Source organism: Folsomia candida, unplaced genomic scaffold, assembly GCF_002217175.1.
Source record: "Folsomia candida strain VU population unplaced genomic scaffold, ASM221717v1 Fcan01_Sc071, whole genome shotgun sequence".
Classification (NCBI taxonomy): domain Eukaryota; kingdom Metazoa; phylum Arthropoda; class Collembola; order Entomobryomorpha; family Isotomidae; genus Folsomia; species Folsomia candida.
The window spans coordinates 15,367-31,795 of NW_019091263.1; the positions used below are offsets into that span (position 1 = coordinate 15,367).

The 16,429-nt window shown below is 40.4% G+C and overlaps 2 protein-coding genes across 2 annotated transcripts; one reads left to right on the plus strand and one right to left on the minus strand.

Moving 5' to 3' along the window:
- Positions 1 to 2,138: 2,138 nt before the first annotated feature.
- On the minus strand, positions 2,139 to 8,612 carry LOC110862827 (protein strawberry notch homolog 1-like). The gene is given in 21 exon segments (XM_022112035.1): positions 2,139 to 2,231; positions 2,293 to 2,425; positions 2,486 to 2,655; positions 2,730 to 2,808; positions 2,918 to 3,000; positions 3,100 to 3,137; positions 5,262 to 5,319; positions 5,490 to 5,572; positions 5,639 to 5,754; positions 5,816 to 6,069; positions 6,138 to 6,427; positions 6,475 to 6,571; positions 6,635 to 6,923; positions 6,990 to 7,102; positions 7,172 to 7,340; positions 7,402 to 7,536; positions 7,598 to 7,634; positions 7,637 to 7,838; positions 7,914 to 8,239; positions 8,293 to 8,484; positions 8,546 to 8,612. Coding segments are annotated over 21 exon segments (3,024 nt in total).
- A 1,556-nt stretch (positions 8,613 to 10,168) lies between these two features.
- Positions 10,169 to 11,195, plus strand: LOC118433690 (E3 ubiquitin-protein ligase BRE1-like). The gene is made up of 3 exons (XM_035845877.1): positions 10,169 to 10,309; positions 10,416 to 10,895; positions 10,968 to 11,195. The coding sequence occupies exons 1-3, from the start codon at positions 10,169 to 10,171 to the stop codon at positions 11,193 to 11,195; spliced, it is 849 nt and encodes a 282-aa protein (XP_035701770.1).
- The last annotated feature ends 5,234 nt before the right edge of the window (positions 11,196 to 16,429 follow it).

The following is a 16,429-nucleotide window of genomic DNA, read 5'->3' on the forward strand; positions in this document are numbered from 1 at the left end:
TCATGGCGTCGAGTGACCTGTCTGCGGCCAAGTTTCACCTAATTGCGGGCGACACGACGGATGAGGAGGAGGACAGCGATGATTAGTACCGAATTTCTAAAAACGGGATTGATTTTTTAACATTTTAGACTGCATATTAAATTATCGATTGCTAAATTCTGTTAATGGTTACAAAATGTTTAATAAAGTTTAAACTTGTTCAAATTAAACATTGTTTTTTTTTAAATATCAATTTCAAAACGACTGATTTAAATAAATAAAATCAACGAAACCAAAAGACAAAATAAAATGCATACAAATAAACCGTTGCAAACGAAATGTCGCAAAGGGGTGAAAACACACGTAAATGTCCTTATGGCACACCCACATCGTCTTCCAATACTTTCCCGTAAATTTCCCTAATTGTCTCACATTATACCACGTCTCATTTCGCCCCGTGTCGACATAACTCCCGCGTACTTTGAACGTACACGACTATGCCTTTCGATAGACACCTCACATGACATAATTCAGTTTGTCGACATGGCGTCGTCTACACGGTCACACGGTCATCGTACGTCAAAATGATGTCGATTTTTGAAATCCCCGCCCCAAAATACGTCTAAAACGGTCAACACAAAAAATCTCGACATTTTCGACATGTGGCGTCGTCTACACGGTCACACGGTCATCGTACGTCAAAACCATGTCGATTTTCGAAATCCCCGTCCCAAAATACGTCTAAAACCGTCGAAACAAAAAATTCGACACCTATTCGACACGGCGTCGTCGCCATGGCGCCGTGACCTTAATGCCTACAATGCCCATCTTCGAACTCATCCATACTTCAAAAATTAGAAATACTTTGGCGAAAACCGCATCTCGATATTCGCATCCGTTCTAAAGTTATCGTGGATACGGACGGACGGACAGACAAGACATTCCCATAAAGGGGTTTTCACCCCTTAATAAATAGCGAATAAAGTTTGCACCTGGTATGTAAATAAATTATTACGATAATTCGATTATAACGAAAATTTCGATAAAAAGATTGTGGGACATACATAATAATTAAGGTTTGCATTTTGTAAAATTTTTTCAGAAAATTACTACTTTTACATATGTACATACCTGCACAAGTGTGATGAACACTACGAATGGAATAATTGTAGAAGCTTAAATTTAGTGAATCTTCATGTGACTATTTGCGTGATTGTAATCAGGGTTGCAAGTGGTATATATCACCTAGTGAGATTTAGTGAGATTTAATGATTTATATCAATCATCTCAGTTGGGGTTTTGTGAGAAATATTAGATATAATGAGCTAAACTTATAGTTCATGACCCCGTCCGCTAGGTGGCGCCAGTGGATGGCTCACAAATCTCACTATATCTCATATTTCTCATTATATCTCACTGAGATGAGATTTGTGAAGGTGAGATGAGATTTCTGCAACCCTGATTGTAATATGTATTGTCAATCCCTTGTGACTTGGCAATAATTATGTAAAAAGGAAACCAGGAATGCACTTGCATAAATGAATTTATTACACATCACCGTATAAATTAAATAGCATATTTATTCTAAAACCTAACACAGTTTTATAAGTTTTATAAGTTGGAGAATCATGGTTGTAGAAATTGTTTCTACAACCAATCATGTACAACCATGATTCTACAACTGTTTCTGTTATCAATCCTTATACTTCTGAATGACCTTCACTTCCTCTCTGTAACGTATAAAGGCAAACATTTTAATGACCTTAGTTGTTAACTAATTTCTCGATTTTAAATATTGACATTAACACAATGTTCTAGCAAGTATGACATTTCCTAATATGGCAATCCCTTGACCAATTCAAACGCACATACAAGTCAGTTTTTTGCGCTACCCGGGCTTCGGTTGAACCACCTCCAGACCACACTAGAGGACATTGCTATTGTGTAGCATATGATTCATCCATAATCTACACAATAGCAACAGCAATTATAGTTCGGAACCAACTGACTTAAGCGAGCCCATTTTTATTAATACAAATTTTAGTATTACTAAGATTTAGTAATTTTATTGACTTAGTCGTTTTAAACAATGAATTGAATTCTATAAATGTAATTTAATGGTTTAAAGCTAAGCAAACTAAACAAATATTCTCCTTCCGTCAACGTTTGTTTGAATCCCTCTCCACTCCAGAGTCAGAATCAGCGGCCCCACTGTCTGAACTAAGCGACTTCTTCAATTGTCGCTTAATAATCTGAATCCAAATTATATTATTATATAAGTCCCAAGGTGTAATGTGGTCCACTTATAATTACCTTTTCGTTGTCTGCTGGTACCTCCTCCATATCGGTGTCAGACTCTTCCTCCCCCCAGCTGGAATCACTTGAACTTCTCAGTGATCTGTCAGAGCCCGATGAGCCTAATGAAGACGTTGCTGATGATCCGGACCTAAAGTTTAAACTCAACGTTAAAAAATCATACTTCACCGCATTCAACTACGAGGCTTACACATTTAGAATGCCCTGGATAACTTGTTCATAGTACATCTTGGCTTGCGTCACCTGAGTGAACCTCACTCTATAACGAGTTTCGTTGGTGAAAAACACCACGACGTACTTGTCTTCCGGGTCGACTTTGATTTGGGTCTCCTGTTCTTTCAGCGTCTTAAACGCGATAGACTGTAATCAAACATTGCACAAAATTATTAGAACGTCTGATTGTTGCATGCATCACTATATAGTGCAGAACTTACGGTTCCCATAGAGGCAAACTCCACGCCTGTAGTGTCCACAGTGGTTTCCGTATTAAAACCCACTACTTGATTATTCGACCTGGACTTGTCGGCTCATCTGATATGGTACCCTATTGCGATTAGTTTTTCTATGTCTTTTGCTTTTCTTTGTAGACTTTACTGTTCGTGCCCTGATCTTCTTTAAATACCTAACGTAGTCCTCCGGCCGAAATTCAGGAGTTTTGAGAAAGTTATTGAAGGTATTACTTTCAGGTTGAACCTCGCCGGATACCTAGAGAACTCAAATAAATTTTGTCAGATTGCTACAAGTATTATTGTATCTCTTAATTTCAATAAAGGTCTTGTTAATAAAATTAAAAATCATTTTTACCTGGTCAATTATTTCAGACTCTAACCTTATGCTGCTCTCTGTAAAAAAAAATAGGCATTGTAATAATAATGTCCAGTCATTATTTAAATCCTTTGTCTAATGACCCAACGTTGACTATATGCTGATAGCACAACCTTAGTTACAAGCATAACCTAATAACAATCACTTTAATCGATAATTCAAACTAGATTGTTCAACCAATCTACTTCAAATCAAGATTATTTGTATGTTTGCGACAAGGACGCGGATTGCACATACAAGTCAGTTTTTTGCGCTACCCGGGCTTCGATTGAACCAACTCTAGACCGCACTAGAGGACATTGCTATTGCCTAGGTTATGATTCACTCATAATCTACACAATAGCAATTATAGTTCGGAACCAACTGACTTAAGCGAGCCCATTTTCAAAATATGACAAACCTATCTCCTCTTTTCCAGCTTCCAGCTTCCACCTTCCAAATTCCAACTTCCAAATTCCAACTTCCAAATTCCAACTTGCCAAATTCTTTTTTCATAATCTTCTATTTCCAGCTTCCAACTTCCTATCTCTACCGTGAATACTTAGTTGGAAAACAGAGATTGCTTACCTGCATAGCACTGGACAATTTGGCTAATGCTATACTGACTGACTCATTATTATGAGTAACCCTATCTCTCTCATGTGCTCCAAGGGTCTTTTATCGCACGGGGAAAAATAAGATAGGATAAAGACACCAGCCATTCCGGTTCTGGCCAAACGATATTTAAACCTCAAGCCGTACTCTAAAAGCCCATTCTGACGTGTCTCAGTAAATTCGTTTAGCAAAAAATTTCAGACGCGGCCTATTCAACGCGTGGTTTGTGTTTATACTTTGATAGATCTATTCCCTCTGTCTGTCTAGTCTGCCAAAATCGCGTGTGGGCGTTGGTGACGCTCTCTTTCTAGCTTGAGGTCAAGATGAGCGCACAGGTTGCCTCATCTCATACACCTCTGGTCCACAAAATTATTTTCATCCTGAGAATGAAAGAAGGTTTTCATACCTACTACAGATTGTTGCCAACTCACCCAGTGGCCAAGTACCAAGTATTTTTTGAAATACCACGAATCCAAACTTGTATTTCCAATTCCAGCTTCCATTTTCCAACAAACTACAAACCCTAGAAAGCAGGGATCGCGCTCTAGTGTTCTCCTCGAGAGGCAACACGACGGTGACCACGTTATCGTAAGGTCAACACGGAAAGAAGAACGCTAGTTTTTGCGAATCTGGCCAAACGGTATTTAAACCTCAAAATTTATTCCAAATCTTATTGATATTTTATGTGTGCAATTTCTTAGCCGATGCGCTACAAAAGCGCATCGTTTCCAGGGGTAACGAACGAGGACGTGAATTGCACAACTTATACCCCATTTTTTTTTTCATTACATTTCATTTTAAAAACAATACCTCAGATTTAACATAGCAAGTTAATATTATCGGAACGAAACGAGTAGTACAGGGAAAACAACCTAACCAAACAGCGGAGGTTTCGGGTTAGGTATTAAAAACCTTTACTTGATCCATTTGATCACCATTTGGATTCGTTGAATTACATCACATTTAAAATTCTACAAAATGACTAGGTTGGGCTATTCAAACGTTCTTCCAACTCTTGAGCGCAAATTAGAGGTATAATAACACCTACGAGTTTTTCACCATTAACACATTTTGCTCTTATTACTTGGACCTTTTGAGATCTGAGCACCGATTCAATTTCAGACCAGCACAGCAGAACTGACCCGCATAAGACTTTTATTCTCTGTAAACTTTTCCCTACTTGGCAAAAGCCGTTGCAGGATTTTGATCTGTTGGAACAAAGAATATCATCAGGAATGTTTTTGAAATACTAAATCAATTCTTGTGTCCTACCTTTGCGATTGGAACACGTGTATGCACTTATCTGCGGAATTAGTGTACTGGCTGTTCCAAATTGTTTTAGCTTTTACGCTAGTCGTAAGAATACTATACAGTTTCTTAACTTCGGACATAGTCTTCCTGTGAGCCTGGTGGTGGATGAAGAATATATCTTTTAGGTACTTGTTTACTTGAAAAATGGACCAGTAATACTTACGTCCAACCCACAATATGGATGGAATACATTGTACAGCCTACGTCTCGTTACTTCGGAAGTTTTGTATTGTTACCAGCTTTTACGAAATCAGTTGTTGCTGCTACTAACACGATAAGTTTCCGCTCCGTATCCTGTTGGTGATACATTTATATTAATGTTTATTGCATATATATCTAATTAAAGCCAATTCTTACTGTGGTGTAGTAGCCACAATTTTTTTCACTTTCCACGGCTGCATCGTATCTATTTTGTACCAATTTCCAACTCATTCCACGCTCAACAACTAGTTCGACTAGTTCACCTTCGCAATTCCAGTTGCGTGCTGCCTTTCAAACAATTTTGTACCAGTATGGCGAGTATGTTCAGCGCTGGATACACCCAGGTCTACAAACATATTTATTTAGCTTACTTATAACAGATTTGAGTTTCTATTCGTTCTGGGACCCTTACCCAATATTCCTCTGTCAAATGTCCCCTCCGACTTTGCTCTGGAAACTAGTGTTTCCAAACTATCGGTAAAGTAGCGAAATAGAGATTTCTGGATTGCTAAGTTGGTGCCCATAATCCTGTGGGACAGTAGGTGAGCACGTTTTAAAATTTTCACACAAATTTATAACATTCACTGACCTGTTGAGGAACTTGCTTATAGTCAATGACGCAATGTTCATGGTGCCGTTGGGGCTTATTAGCCCAGCTCCGGTCAAGCTACGTGTGACATCATTCCGGAAATTGGGGATTTCAAAAACGGGTTCACAATCCACATGCTCCCCGGTTATGTAGCCCATAACATTTTTTAACGCCGCCTGTCCGTAAGTGTTGTCAATATGAAAATGGCTAAGGTCTCGATCATTTGCACGACGATCACCATGTGTGAGAGCACCCTACAAACAACAAACAACTTTTAAGACACTTGTTTAACCGAAACTTTAAATATGTTTTTTTGTCATACCAGACTTTCTAGTCTCTTCGCTACTAGAGATGTGAACCGATGTTCTCCAGCCAACTCAGATGCTAGAAGAACATACTCTGGGGCATTAATTTGATTACTTCTATGAGTCCGACCAAACTGCTGGATTGCCGATTCTGCGCTCCAGGGTAGCTCCAGTGTTATGTGAACCCTTCGTCTCTTGTTGACTACTCTGCGATCACTGTGCAACGAAATCCCACAGGAAGCTGCTTCGGATATTATGAACTTTTTCCCTTCCATAAATAAACGCCTCTCTGTAAACTCGCCGAGATCTACAAATTTTTCCTTTATAACGCATTTATAACGCGGTGTTTCTTACCACGAATGCTAGTAGCTTCTAAATTCCCCCTGACTCCGTCGTCTCGTTTTTGATTTATAACCTTGCCGCCCGTCTTAATCAATCGTTTTTTTTCGCCCTGTCATCTAAAACCAAGACAAAGCTATACTTATAATTTTAACACCATGATTTGTGTACTCACCTCTGCCACTTTCGATGGAGCCCCGAATTTATATATTAGATAATCGAGAGTATTTTTGGGGAGATCATTCATACTATCCTCAATACGTTTCAATAGGCGACATCGGATATTGGTGGCTTTACATAAGGATTCGTAGCTCACACCAGTTTTGAGTAAAGCGTCATCTAGTCGTGCCCTCTTTGGTGGCGCAGGTCTAGTTCCGCTACGAGCCTTATCATTTCGCAACAATCGTATTTCTTTCTGGGTGGGAGAAGGGCAATGATTCCTTATAAGGCTCAGTAGAGTACATCTGAAAGAATTATCCCAAAGAATTATCCCAAATACTCAAGACGAATTATACACAATAAGATTTTACTTTGTAATAGAAACGAAATCTAGCACTTGTCCTTTCTTCTCAACCTCTTCCTCAGTTATGGCCTCCCCAGTCGACTGTATTCCTATTACGACGCATTTCCCATCTTGAACCGCCTTCCTACTCATAGAAAATGCATTACTTGGTTGCTAAGTGTGCCTGAAACTTTTTTGTTTAAAAAAAACTTGCTTTGAAATTTCAATCAATCGATCCGCCCTGGCTGCAATGCATAAGTACTTGAAGAATCTCTGATGGGATCCCCAGAATTGGGCTCATACCTTGTCCCCATTAACACCCATCAATTTTATTGCCTCTTCAAATTTCTCCTTACAGAAGACCCACTGCAACAATGAAAATGATATATTTGACTTGGAGCAAAATGTGTACTTGACTGCAAACCTACCTCTTCTACCGCTCCATTGTACATTTCGGAAAATTCTTGGGTATCTTTTCAATTCTAAAATCTACTCCGTTGAAACTCAACTGGCGTGCAATATAGGCACCTCGAAGCTTCATATCCATGGCAACCATTTCCATTGCGACTATGCCCCTTGAGAAAAAAAATCTTCGAATTTTGGATAGAATTAAATAAAGCACAAAGTTTACCTTACCTATTTTCTACAGCGGTGGTAAAGTCGGAGAATTGCCCAAGGGGGTTCCTTTACCCCAAATTCCTAACCGAGTCATATATGCCATATTCCTTGGCTCAGATGCTCCAGTTGCAGAGGCATATACAACCCGGGCTTTTAATAATACGTTTTGCAAAGCTTCAACGGCACTTCCGGTTTTGCTACATCTTGAATGTTTTCCCGGGCAAAGGTTTTTCGCTTGATGACACTCGTCAAATAAAATCTGATTTTTCATACTCAATTAAACCTTTAGGTTTAAACGAATAACGAACTTTCCCAGTACCAAGAATTTTCTTACCAGTCCTTCGAAATATTTTCCTACCCAAGCTATAATCTGGTCTATCCTTGTTGCAAGCCCTTTCCCGGGAACCCTTCCTTGCCCAATCAGACTCGAATATGTCAAAAACATGACACCTTCCGGGTATTTTACTTTCTCGCCACATTTGATTGACGTTAAATTAGAAATTTTAATTTCCCGAGCGCCAATGTCGGCCAAATCTCTCTTGGAGTCTTCTATTAAGTCTGGGGAAACAGATAGCCAGAGAGCCTTGCGTCTCCCACACCGCCAATTTTCATAAATCAAGCCAGCTATTGTTCTTCCCTTTCCAACGCCTGCCCCATCACCTATTTTATAAAATATTAGAAAACTTTAACAAAAAAAACATGAATCAACTTACCTATCAGAAAACCAGTTCTTCCACCGCTACTAAGCATATACTCGTGCTGCTGGCAGGCGTGTTCTATTGCATCCAACTGTATTGAGGATAGTTTTCCGTGAGAAACACTTGCTGGAAGACGTAACTTATACGACACAAGCGGAGAGGGGACGCTGTTGAGCGAAGCAGTCTTAACAATTGGATCTGGATGAGCTACGTTACATAAATGTTAATTTTGTTTCACATAATTGAATTTCAGGAATGAAAAGCTTACAGTTCATGTGTACTTCAGAATATGTTTCAGATACTCCTACAACACTTATTTCCTCCTCCGGCTCCATTACTGTAAGCAATTAAAACTTTATGTTAAAACACTGCAGAATTATAAATAAAATAATTAGGTTAAACATAAAACTTGTTGGGGGAAAACCCGAAACAAGATGTTTTTTGTGCACTTTCTTAGCCGATGCGTTAATGGAACGCATCGTTTCCAGGGGTAACGAGCGAGGACGTGAAGTGCGTATACCCCCATTTTTTTTTAATTTTTTAATTTTTTTAAATTTTTTCTACACGAGTTGACTAATGAAAACAATTACATTTATAATAGATTGAAACGGTTTTTTAATTAAAGGAACTAAAACTACTAAAAATCATTAATTAAACGAACTAAAACTACTAAAAATCGATGCCAGAAAACGGATCCCGTTCCTTTTCTGTTCTCGTCGCTCTTCCGGTGGTAGAAGTCTTCGCAGTTCCTGGATCCAAATGAGGCTTCTTACTTGGGGGATTCCCCGGGCGGATATCCGTTCTTTTCATGGATGTTCGCTCCGAACATCTCCTGATGGATAGAGCTTTCCCTCGTTCTTCCCCCGGTCGAGGAACACCCGGGCCTTCAGCAGCAGCAGACTTCTGCTTGAGAGCTATATCTATTAATTTGTTTATATCGGCTGGTTTCGTTGGAGCTCTGGGTTGCCTCTTGTTGACTTTTAGTGGGGGCACTGCAGGGCTCGTGGCTGGTGGCCTGTTGGCACCGTTGGCACCGTTGGCACTGCTGGTTGTGCTGCCGGCGTTTTTTGAGCTGCAGGCACAGTGAGTGTTTCCAATTTATCGCCCAACTTTTTGGCCTTCTTCTTTTTACATTGCATAGGAACATCTGGGTCCTCCATGTCTAGAGGTGAGTCGAGCCTGGGCTTTTTTCGGGCTAGCCCGGGACCGCCCAGGACCAACGGGCTTTGGGCGGGCCGGGCTTTTGAGTTAGACTTTTGAGTCGGGCTTGGGCGGGCCGAGCTTTGAGCTCGGATTTTGAGTCGGGCTTGGGCGGGCCGGGCTTTTGAGTTGGGCTTTTCAGTCGGGCTGGGCTTGGGCGGGCTTTACTTATGAGTTGGGCTCGGGCTTTACTCTCGGCCCGAAAAAGCCCGACTCATATTTCTTTACTGGAGTGATATGAGACAGTCATCAAATTTGTTCGAAAGCGGGTCATTTGTATTTTGCAGTTCATTCTTTCAATTCTCAGTCCACATTGTATTCCTCCAGGATTTCCACTTAAAAATATTTCCACTATAATTTTAAAATGGAAACTGATTGTTGTTATCGCTGTGCCAAAATTGGCCACCACCGTCAGGCTTGCACAGCTAAAGTGTCGAGGGACGAAGAATATAAAATCAGCCGATTGTGTAAGCGAATATACAAAGAAGGTCAGGCTGCAGGATCAAGCGAGATGAAAAAAGCAGTTGATAAAGTGTGGATTATCATCTATTTTCCCGTAAGATATATTTCTTAACAGCACAATAATTTTAGATTTCTGGGGCGCCCCACTAACTTCAAAATTTGGTTAATTTTAAAGATATCAGTTCTTGAATGATGCTTGAATTCCAGCACATCGTTTTACCATGAAATGATGGTGAAAGTGGAAACGTTGGGGTTACCGAGTCTGAGTATTGCCGAAATCGCTGATTTATGGCATAAACATCACGACCTCAACATGGAGATAATTTTATACAGAAAGAATGATCAGGATTTGGGATATTATTGTAAAAGGGTGAGTTGCATATGTAAATCTGTTTGTATTTATTCATAACTTAAGTTGGATTTCTTCACAACTTATGACATTGTATAATAAATACACATACTTTAATTTTGTTTAGCGACAAGAAGGCAGCTTTAATTCAAGCGAAGAAAAAGAAACTCTGCGATACAAATATGAGGATTTCCAGAAAATTCGACAAGATGTTTTTGACTATTCCAATAAGTTGACTTTGAGATGTGCCAATGCCAAAGCCTCAGCTTCTGTTTTCTGGCAGAAGAATTCCATGTACGATGAGTTAATGAAAAATGTTCGAGTTCTGCTGGGGCGCCCCATCAACATCCAAGTTCTCGAATCAGTCAAAGACCTCCACGAGAAAATTCGTAAAAGTTTAGGAGTTGCTATTAGGGAGAGCAGAAATTTGCAAAACATTTGTCGTGAGGAGGACGTTCACATTCTCCTTAAACTTATTAAGCGACTGCAAATCCAGGAGCAACGGCTGGGCGACAGGGTCAAAGAAAAGGCTGCTGAATTGACGTCCGTCGCATTAAAGGAGGAAATTGCACAGCGCTGCAGACCAATCATGGAGGAAATTAAAAAAGTGACAATAGCTTATCGAAAACTTTCTAACTTCTCAAATTTTCGTTTTGTCTACAAATTTGTTTGAATTTAGGTTTTGTGTACGCTCTGCGAGGACGGGGACAAAGAGTGGGCTTTAAAATGTGGCCACATGTACTGCACAGAATGCATTTCCAGCCTTGAAAGTAGCAGAACTACAGAAGGAATCCCTTGGGTGGACGAAAGTACTGGAGAGTTTCAAGTGTTCAATTATGTGTCATTGCCTAAAGAATGCGCATTTTGTAAAGGGTCCCTGGAAGGAAAGATAAAGTTGTTCTTTTAGATTGGGGCGCCCCACTAATTCCTTAAACTTATAAACGTTTCAATAATAATTGTTAAGATGATATTAAATACTGTAATTTAATAATTTGATTGTACTTAAATGTAGAAATAAAAGACGGGAAGATTACAAAAATTGTGCATAACATCATTTATAGCATGTGTTGTTTCTCCAGGTACAATTAAATTAATCCAATGATTCCCCGGCATTTACGCGGAAAATGTAATTATGCGCTCACTTCGTCACAATCATTCCAACTGTCGGGACTCGCGAGATTTCTTTGAGAACAATTCAAGAATTAGCTTTTAAGCAATATTATTGCTCAGTGCTGACTTTTTTCTTTCGGAATAGTGGCTGGCCCAGATAATCACTGAGCGGTAAGTATATTGGGGCGCCTCATTGTTATAAAAATTACTAAAATTAGCAATCATTAACGCTTTTTAATGACTGCAGAGATGGACAGGGTAGAGCATATAGAAGACAGCGACCAAGAAGACGACAGCACCACCGATGGTAGCCAAAATGCCAGCGGCCAGGAAGCCAATAATGGCAATGCCGCGCATTTATCGAAAGAAGATATTCAAAGACTTATCTCCCAAAACAGTTCAAGAGTTGAGGTGAAGGAAAAAGAATCGAGATCAAAAGCCCCTTCAGCTGTGTGGTCATCATTTAAAGTTATCTACGTCGACGGTTCTATTGTTAATTACGTAAAGTGTCTCAAATGTTGCACAATATTAAAGCATCAAGCTCTTTCAGGAACAAGTACTCTTCAACGACATGGACATGTCTGCGGCGCCGCGACTACTTCTACTCCTAAAAACATAAAGGTCAATACGAATGATAGCGGAAGTCTTGCTAAATTTTTGGTGAAGCAAATTCCCAACTCACAACTACAAGACCTTAACGATTCAATTTTGGTTGGACTGGCCAGAGACCTTCGACCCTTAGGTACAACAGAACGAGTGGGATTTAAACACATTGCACAAAGTTTAATTGATTTTGGAGCCAAATTTGGACGCCATGATGTTAACGACATAATTCGACATCGGACGACTTTGAAAAAAGAAAACCTTCCTCGAGTAGTTGAGCAGATTAAGTCGAAAATTAAATCCTACCTTGATGCGGCGCCGCAAAATCCAGCTTTTGCTTTTACCACTGATATGTGGTCGGATAAATACACACAAAGGCATTTTTTGTCGCTGACAATTCATTACATTAATGCCGACTGGAAACTTGCGCATCATTTGCTAGCAGTAGACGAATTTCCAGACCAACGGAAGACTGCTGATAATATTCGAGAAGAGTGCGCAAGAATTCCGAAAGAAGTTTGCGAAAGAAGTTTTTTTGACATCGATAACGTCTCCTTCATAATGACAAATTCCTGGATGGTGACAGATGGTGGCTCCAATATGCAAAAAGTGTTTGAAAATCGTTTGGCATGTCAATGTCACAAACTTAATCTAGCAATTCACTGGTTGTTCAACGATACTAAAGCCGGGGTCGACACTGAAAGAGGAAAGCCCAACTGTGCGAAAAAACTCTTCGCTCTCTCGACACAATGTCCAAAAATTAAGGGCGCCCTACATGGAGTAAAAGATGTTGTTGGATACTTCAAAAGAGCAGGATTAAACTCTAAACTGCCTTATTCATTGAAGCAAGATGTTTAAACAAGATGGAATAGTGAGATAATAATGTTGGAATCGTATCTGAAATCTGCTCACGAAGTTCAGCAAATATTAATTGACAATGGCAAGCTTCAGAAGATTTCCAATATTGAAATTAGCATTGTGCAAGAACTTGTGAATTTGCTGAAGCCATTTTTGGAGTGCTCCACCAGTCTAAGTGGAGATAAATATCCCACTATACATCTCGTCGCTCCGTGGTTTTTGACATTACGCCGACATCTCCAACAAGAGGAAAGCGACTCTGCAGAAATACGGCTGCTAAAACAACAGGGCTTAACTTGCTTGCAAGAATATATGAAGATAGATAGTTTTCTATGGAGTGCGTATCTATTCAACCCAAGGTGTGAATTAAAATAATTATTTTTATTCCTTTGCAGGGCGCCCTAAAATTTTAATTGTACCAAGTTTATTCCAATTATAATTGTTTGAGTTTTAGGTTTAAATCACTCAAGGGTGCCATCGACGAAGAACGGAAAGACGCTTACGACAGGACGAAGGCTCTGATGCTATCGTTTGCAGGGACTGCTGGGAAAGATAGTTGCGATTCTGTTAGAAATTTCGTTCCCAGGGGTCCGCCCATTGCTAAAAAGGGAAAATTTGCAGAGTTCGAGGACTCGTGGGATGAGGAAGAAGCTGACGACCCGGAAGTGGTTGTTAAGAAAGAGTTTGACTCCTATCTTGGAATGAAAAAGAAATTTGATGGTATGCGTTAGACTGAGTTTAATATTTGAATTTATATTAAATGCCCTCCGTTGTAATTATTCTTTGCGTTATTCATAGATTTTGATGATGAAGGTCCGGATGTCCTGGAATTTTGGTGTGGCGCCACACAATTTCCATTATTGCGGAAAGTTGCTCAAAGGATATTATCCATCCCCGCTTCACAGGCTAGCGATGAGAGAGTATTTTCAAGCACGGGATTGACCTTGACCGCCCGTCGCACCGAACTCAGCGGCAGCACTTTATCCAACCTTACATTCGTTCATAAAAACTATGACTTATTTTTTTGTTGAATCCTATACATTAACATAAATTTTGCCATCTGTTGCGTGATTGTAATAATTTAGTGAAACCGTAAACGATTAAATATTATTGACTAAATATTTTTGTGATTTTTCAATTAATTTGTTTCGTTAAGTATGGCTTAGGGCGCCCCAATTGAATTTGCATTGTATAATTTGTTACGCTATCCAGAAGCTCGACTAAGCCCAACGGGCCTGGGCTCAAAGCCCGTTGGGCTTGGGCCTGGGCGGGCTTTCTCAACAAAAAGCCCATTGGGCTTGGGCCGGGTCGGGCTTTTGAGATCTGAACTTGGGCGGGCCTGGGCCTGGGCTTTCGAGTTGGGCTTTGAGTAGAGCCGGGTCGGGCTTTTGAGTCGGGCTTTTGAGTCGGGCTTGGGCGGGCCGGGCTTTGGAAATCCTAGGCTCGACTCACCTCTATCCATCTCCTCCCTCACTACAGGGGGCTGGTCTTTGGGGAGGTACACCTTCGGGCTAGAGTGACCCGATTGTTTTACTTTCTTCAACTTCTTCTTCCTGGGCTGAATTGGAGCTTCGTCGCCCCCCTCGTCGACCATCTCGTCTACCTCCTCTCTTTGTAGACGTGTATCTTCACGTACAGGCGGCAAATTCCTGAGTAAAAATTCTGTATTAAAATCAAATTTTATTTATTTTTTTTTTAAATTACTACCTTGCGTAGACATCACCAGAGTTGTAATTCCATCGATTACTAGCGTCGCATATTAACCTCCTGTTCTCGGTAGGTTTGTCCACCTTCAGTTTCTTACAGAGCGTAGCTAGTATTCGATCCTGAACTTCAATCGACGCAACATCCAGGTCTGCGGCTCCAATTTTACTCACGTATCCTTCGAGGGCTATACCAACGAGGCAGTGAAAGAAGCTGCGCACCTGCACTTCCTTCTTAGACTCCTCGCAGAAAGCCTTCCATGCCGCTTTCTCTTGCTTTTGTTTCTTCAATTTCCTTTCATTTTCAGCTACCGTAATCGAAAGTCTTTTGTATTGCCTATCGAAGGCGTTCCTGCGGTATACTTCCGCATCGAGATTAAACGCGTCGGGGTTGTCGGTGTAGAGTGCGGCGCGGGCGTTAATTTCACTCGCACTCATCAATTCTGTAAGAACCAAAACAGGTTAGGTTCTTAATTCTTACATTAACTTTCGTTAAGATTTACCATCTTGTAATTGCGAATCTTCCTTTGCCCAAAGGTACGGACAGTAGCGCTCGCCTTTTTCTACCCTCCCATGCATCGCATTTTCCGACCCTTTAAACTCTAAACAGAATTCTCTAGGGACTTGGATTGTGGTCCCTTGCCATAATTTTGCTTCGGCAGGGAATTTCTCTTCGTAAATTTTGTAAATATATTGAAATATAGGATTTCCAGTAGCGAAAGATGTCGAATTATTTTTTCGATCTAAGCAAAGGTAATTCTTATTTATATTTTTTTAAAGTTAAAACAATATTTCCAAAAACTAACCAGCTAATCTTTCCATTAGGAACATAATCAGAGCTTGCAGATGATGTCTCGTAAAGCTTCTTGACGGCTCGGCAAACATCCGCTTTATATGGGCCTGGGACTCTTGACCTTTGGCGGTCAGGCGCACATCTTCTTGTTGAATACCTCTTGATGTTTGGAAGAATACTTTCGCACAACTGTTTCCGAACAAACCTATTGTTTTCTCCCATTCAGCGACGGGAGTTTGTGCACAAAATCTCGTCACCGCCAGTAACCACGCCCGTCCTGTTGGTTAAAATTAATTCAGCTTTTTTATAATTTTTAATAACAGACTTTTTTGTATTGTAACTAACCCTTCATACACACATTCCCTCTGAATTGCTCAACAACTTCAGGCGTGTCGCGAAACCGTTGTACTAACCAGGGCCAGCTAAGTTGCGGCGCGGTGACCGGCCCTGTTTCGCTATTCACAAACAGGTCACCCTCCACTTCATTGCATTCACTCGCAACGTTACCATCTTCCATTCCGATATCTTCCACCTCTACATCGACGTCTTCCACCTCTTCATCGACGTCTTGGACCTCTTCATTGAGGTCTTCGACATCGTCCGAATCTTCGTCGGAATTGTCGTACTCTCAAGACGACATTAGACTTTTATTTCAGTTCACTTAATGTCAGTTAGTGTCACGTAATGTCACTTAGTTAATTTCACTTTAACCTCATTCAATTCTCAGTTCATAGTCTGAAACAGAAACAAATCGTTAAAATCGTCAAAATCGATCGCCAAAATTAAACAACTCGTGGAAATGTTCCCTGAACATTTCGGCGAGTTGGCCAAATGTCTGCTCTTCGCGTTAGCCAGGGGCTGGGTGAGCAACCATTTTTAAGTGGGGCGCAACTTTTACGCTCGGACCCGTGAGACGTAACCCCCAAAAAATTATACCCATTTTCCTGTATCAGTTAATATTGCACACCCCATCGGATATATAGCTTCAGTTAATCTTTTACATCCCAACTGACAAAGGCGTTGACACCATACCTGTTCAAAGTGAAATCAGTCATTCAAACTTCAGTCATTCGC